The 5964-nt window shown below is 43.0% G+C and overlaps 1 protein-coding gene across 5 annotated transcripts in view; it reads left to right on the top strand.

The window, feature by feature from the left end:
• The window catches only part of cep170aa (centrosomal protein 170Aa), a 66463-nt gene extending 60748 nt beyond the window's left edge, over window positions 1-5715 (top strand). For all 5 annotated transcript variants that reach the window (XM_062519407.1, XM_062519405.1, XM_062519404.1 and 2 more), the window contains 5 exons: window positions 817-984; window positions 1362-1450; window positions 1985-2078; window positions 2255-2306; window positions 2473-5715. In XM_062519407.1, the coding sequence (XP_062375391.1) occupies window positions 817-984; window positions 1362-1450; window positions 1985-2078; window positions 2255-2306; window positions 2473-2723 (654 nt within the window). In that variant the 3' untranslated portion in view covers window positions 2724-5715. The remainder of the gene's footprint in view (window positions 1-816; window positions 985-1361; window positions 1451-1984; window positions 2079-2254; window positions 2307-2472) is intronic.
• The last annotated feature ends 249 nt before the right edge of the window (window positions 5716-5964 follow it).

Below are 5964 nucleotides of genomic sequence, written 5' to 3'. Positions count from 1 at the left end.
CCCCACTACCTTCATTTGCCCCACCACCCTCATTTGCCCTCTATGTGGTCATTTGCCCTCTATGTCTTAACCTCACCACCCTCATTTGCCCTCTATGTCATCATTTGCCCTCTATGTCTTAACCCCACCACCCTCATTTTCCCCACCACCCTCATTTGCCCTCTATGTGGTCATTTGCCCTCTATGTGTTAGTCCCCCAACACTGTCATTTCACTCCATTTGGTCTCTTTCATTCCTCCATTTGCTCTCTCCTTCTCTCCCACCCCTCCCCACTTCAGACAGTGGAACAAGTGTGTGCCCTCTGTAATGTACCCTTGGGGATGAATAAAGTATATCTATCTATCTATCTATCTATCTACTGTACCTCTCTATCTATCTCTCTCTCTATCTCTCTTTATCTCTATATATATCTTTATCTATCAATATGTCTTAACCCCAATGCCGTCATTTCACTCTTTCTTTCATTCCTCCCCAACACCATCTCCTCCCCTCTTCACCATTTCAGATAGTGTGTTTTAGTTTTAGCTAGGGTTGTCCACTGTTGATATGATTATCCAGTTGTATCTGTCTCTGATCTGTGATTTCTACTTCCATTTCATCTCATCTATTTATTCATTTATTCAAGACAACGCACATTAGTATTCAGCCAGCCGGCTATTTTTGAACTGCAGTCCTTTGGCAAGATGCTGTAATAACCATCAATTAACTTGGCCAGTTGTTCTAAAATGCCAAGTTAGTAATAAAATGCAATTTACAATCAAATTATGAACCCTCCATCTAACCGTCTGTGTGTCCAACCATCTCCTCTGTTTGCAGCTGGTGGACCGGGTCTTCGATGAGAGCCTAAACTTCCGGAAGATTCCGCCCGTGGTGCAGACCAAAGCCCCTGAGATCAACGGCCGACCAGTCGAGCTGAGACCACGTGCCCCTGACAGCCTGGACCCAAGCGCTGCCCTCCGGCGCCGCACATGGAACCGGGACGAGGTGAGAACCTGTGGAACTTACAGAACGTCTACCTTCTCAGCGGGGAGGAGGCTGCCGCTGTCACCAGCAAGTGAAGAACACACACACGCTCGCACGCACACACACACACACACATGCACACACACACACCCACACACACACACACACACGCGCACGCTCACACACACACACACACACATGCACGCGCACACACATACATTGAGGACCCAACAGCACACACAAATATATTACCTAACTTACATTAGTGTCACTCTAGAAAGGAACTGTCCACACCTCTTATCAAAACAGTGACCTGGTCAGTGAGTGGTGAGCGGTGGTGTGCTGGTGATCAGGCGTCCGTGCGCTAACGTCCACTCTCCCTGTGCCCTCTTCCCCAGGCCGTGCTGGACAGCCTGCTCCTCACGTCCGTCTCTCAGCTCTCAGGCAAGATACGCCAGTCTGTGGACAAGACAGCAGCTAAGATCAGGTACGCACAGCATCTGGACGTTTTTATTACCATTTTCTTACAATTCATTTAATTATTCTACTTATGTGGACACTTCATTTTATTTCTGTAGCAACTTACTAATGTACTGGTGGTGGTGACTCATAGAGACTTATTTTAGCCTTTCTTCTGGAATGTGTCTGGGAAAAGGTCTTAAAAGGACCATCAGCTGAGTTTCAGTGAAGACATGGATGTCTATTCCATGCTTGGCCCACAGTGTTAAGAGCATGCGTAGAGGTGCACAGTGTTAAGAGCATGCGTAGAGGTGCACAGTGTTAAGAGCATGCGTAGAGGTGCACAGTGTTAAGAGCATGCGTAGAGGTGCACAGTGTTAAGAGCATGCGTAGAGGTGCACAGTGTTAAGAGCATGCGTAGAGGTGCACAGTGTTAAGAGCATGCGTAGAGGTGCTGTTGCTGTTGAACTCTGCCCTTTACAACAGTAATCTCTTGATTTGTCACAAAGCTCTCTGTTTTATAATGGTGCTCTAATGATGACGATTCATCTGTGTCCACTAGAATACTGTTCAAAGACAAAGACAGAAACTGGGACGACATTGAAAGCAAACTACGAGCAGAGAGTGACATCCCACTCCTCAAAACTTCCAACAAGGTCAGATTTGAGTCTTCTCGGACACCACAAGGCCACCATGGTCTTTGATCATTGTGTTGTTGTTGTTGTTGTTGTTGTTGTTGTTGTTGTTGATTAGTGTCCCATAATGGGCATGCAGCTTTGTAAGGAGAACAAAATAAGTGACTTGTTGTTTGGTCTGTCGTTGCGTGCTTCAGGAGATCTCATCCATCTTGTTAGAGCTGAAGCGGGTGGAGAAACAGCTTCAAGGTAAACACCACACATGACCAGTGAGCTGTGCTCATGGATGTTACAGGCACACACACACACACACACACATACACACACACACACACACACACACACACACACACACACACACACACTCGCACACACACACACACACACACTAACGTGACTTTTCTTGCCTGGGTAGTGATCAACGTGATGGTGGACCCTGATGGCACCCTGGATGCCTTAGCCAGTCTGGGCCTCACCAGTCCGGTGCTGTCCAAGGCCAGGACCAGCCCCAGCTCCCAGACCCCTCCCACCCCCCTGCCCGGCCCTGGGGCCACCAAGGCCCCCTCCGGAGCCACCTCGCCTGGGGCCTGCCAGCGCAACCTGGGCCTCAGCTTCACCCGCACCCTGCCCAGCGGGGAGGAGGCTGCCACTGTCGCCAGCAAGTGAAGAAGAACATGTGTGTACACACACACACACACACACACACACACACACACACACACACCATCCATAGAGGATTCAACAGCACACACAATTATGTTACCTAACTACACACACACACACACACACACACACACACACCCCTGTGTGAATGGACTATTATAAACATCTCTGTTTGACTGACAGAATGAATAGACAGTTGTTAGTGTATATATATATGTCTGTATATCCAATAATACCCAACCCACTCTCCCCCAAGTCAACCACTCTTTCCCCTTTAGAGGTTTGTGATTGTTCGCCTATTGATAAAGACTTTGTGAAGGGGATTAACACCTTAGTCCATTGCCACACACACACACGAAGACACAAGCACAAGCAACTGTGTGAGTGTGTCAGGAGGAGTAATGGAGCAATCCAGTATTGCCACCACACACACAACAAAACAGCAATCTCACAACTACTATTCTGATTGGACTCTGTGGCTTTGGCTCTTAGCCTAAGTCTTCAGTCATCACTGCGCATAAAACCTTCCATCCATCTCTGTTAAAAAAAACTGTGTCTGGTTGGTGTCAGTGTAATTCTAATGTGAATCGAATCAGACATGGCGTGCAGGCAAAGATGGAGAATATGGTAAAACGGATTTAGGGAGCCCTGGATTATCAGATTTACATTCAACCGTGTGGGTACAGGTTCATGGTCAAAAACCACTATAATGTCAAACCAAACGTCACCTCTTGTGGCAATACAGTGTGGCTAATGTGACTTTGTGTTTTCAACTGAGTGCCATTCGTATGCCTCTGAAATCAATCAAATTCAAATTCAAATGAAATTATTCTGAGATTTACTCATTAAGACTGTTGATAGCAGTAGACATTATGGAGGTCCAGACACTATACAGACCTCAAGATGCTCCTAAACCTTTATCTGAAGCAATACAGTGTGTGTTTAGAAATGTTTATGAAGGAAGAAAACAGAGATGGATGTTTCTCATAGTCTGTCTCAAATAATCCCTCTCCTCTATTCTGCTTCTCAATGTACCCCAAGCAACCAAAGTTCAGTCAATATGCAGCCTCCCAGTAATTGTACAAGAAATGTGTGATTGAAATTGTTCTGTTTTTATAAAATACTCTCTCAATTATACAACAAGTGCTTTAGAATTGTTTCGATCTGACTTGTCTTTTCAAGCGCAATCTTGTAATGTACTTCAAGAAAAACAAATGAATAACAGAACTTTGGTCTCTTGACACAGTATACATTTTATACTGTTTTGAACTCTTTTGGATATGTAATATATGACACCATAGATGTTGCTTGCGAGTACTGACCAATACTGAATGAGAGTACGGTAGCATTTCTTATGACTTGCCTTACTTTGGTTTAAAACTTTAGATAAAACAAACAAACCCTGTTGTCCTTATAGCCTCTAGTAAGATCTAGAACAGAATGTGCTGTTTTTTGTTTGTTTGTATTGGTTAACAACAGTGAGAACCCATTTGTCTTTTGTGACACATTTGCCCCCTGCCATTGAAACACAATACTAGCACCACTGATTAAAGGTAGCACTTACTGTAAGTTGCCTAGCTCCATTTTGAAAACTGCACTTTTCAGCTGTTAAACTGTCAAGTGGCTGCTAAGAATGTCCTTAAAAAGCTGTTGTGAGTGAAACTTCCATCAGTCGGCCATCATAGAAGGCCTTAACTACCTTTCAATGAATCTGTGGAAATAAAATAACAGGAATGCCCATGTATTTTAACTCTTATTGGTTATTATAGTGACACCATACTGAAACTAAACCTTTTTATGCCCCAGAGTTTTTTAATCTGAATCTTTTTTTTGAATTATTATTATTATACAGTATAAGTCACTCACAGCAGCTTTAAAACCAATCATCCTTTACTGCCTTTAGGCCACATGTACTACAACTTCTGGACTTAACCATAATATCAGTATGTATCATGGTTTGTGCTGTCATGACTCAATAACAGTTAACCCATACATGTAATTTTACATTAACCACTCTGTGCTTATACGTGATATAACAAACGTGCAGGAAACGGCATTGGCACTCCCCTGAATGAAAAAGACTGCGCCATGCCCGTTTGCTTCATGTGGTTTATGACTGTTGCGCTCTGCCACTCTGCTTTGTCGTTGGGTTCACAATGCTCCTGTAATGCCTTGCCTGGTGCACTGTGTCTGTGTGTCTCAGCCTCCCCATGATGTGTGTTTTATTTGTCATTTTAGTTGCTGCTTTTCACTAGCAGGCGTGTGTGTGTGTGTGTGTGTGTGTGTGTGTGTGTGTGTGTGTGTGTGTGTGTGTGTGTGTGTGTGTGAGCGTGTGTGTGTGTGTGTGTGTGTGTGTGTGTGTAAAATGTAAAAAATGTAAAATAAGTGTGTATCAGGGGGATGCTCACTCACGCACGCCTCAGCAGTGAAAATGTATAAACGACACCTGCGCTCTTACATACCTCAGGGTATGATACCACCAAGTGCCCAGGGTTAAAAGAAGTCTTTTTTTTCTATTGTTTTCATTGTTTTGTAGTGTCCCCTGTTTAAAACAATGTATGGAAGCAGGACTTGGAGGGCTAGATAAGTATCATTTTGCACATCCCTTGCGCAAGAAAAATAATCTAGTATTTCAAATGTTATGTCCCTTATTGGACATATGTACATGTATAAAGAAAGTGAACGTCTTGACTCTTCACAGTTCTTCTCCCATATGGAGAAGGAAAGCCATTTTGAAATTTGTGTAGCCTAGTTAAAAGCAGCCAAGGGATGTGTTATGCTGAAGGTTTCGGTACACCTGTTAATGACTTTTACCATTAGTTTTTTTGTTTTTGTAACTGACGCATACACATTTATCAGTGTTTTACTTTTTTATTGTATTTTATTTATTTTTGTTTATTTTTTTCTTGTATCATATGATTACAATTTATGTACCAATTTGTTATTTTGTTAACTGCATATTTTACTTATTCTCAATAAAATTGGAAACATTTCAGAATTTACTATGAGTTCTTATGTCTGACTGTCTGAGCTGGCTATTTTTCATAGATTAAGATTTCACACAGATTAGCAAGAGTTCTTAAAAATGAATCATGTGCACGTAAAGATACGAGATTCAATACTTTAATTGCCATACAACAGAAGTTGTTGGGAATTTGCTTCGGTGTGCTCCACAACAGACAAGACAACACCACACAAAAACAGGAAGCCTGAGACGCAGACATAGACATAAGACAAAGTACAT

The sequence above is a fragment of the Sardina pilchardus genome, chromosome 18, assembly GCF_963854185.1.
Source record: "Sardina pilchardus chromosome 18, fSarPil1.1, whole genome shotgun sequence".
NCBI lineage: Eukaryota > Metazoa > Chordata > Actinopteri > Clupeiformes > Clupeidae > Sardina > Sardina pilchardus.
Note: the sequence above shows the minus strand (reverse complement) of the source record. Positions and strands in the feature narration are given on the sequence as shown.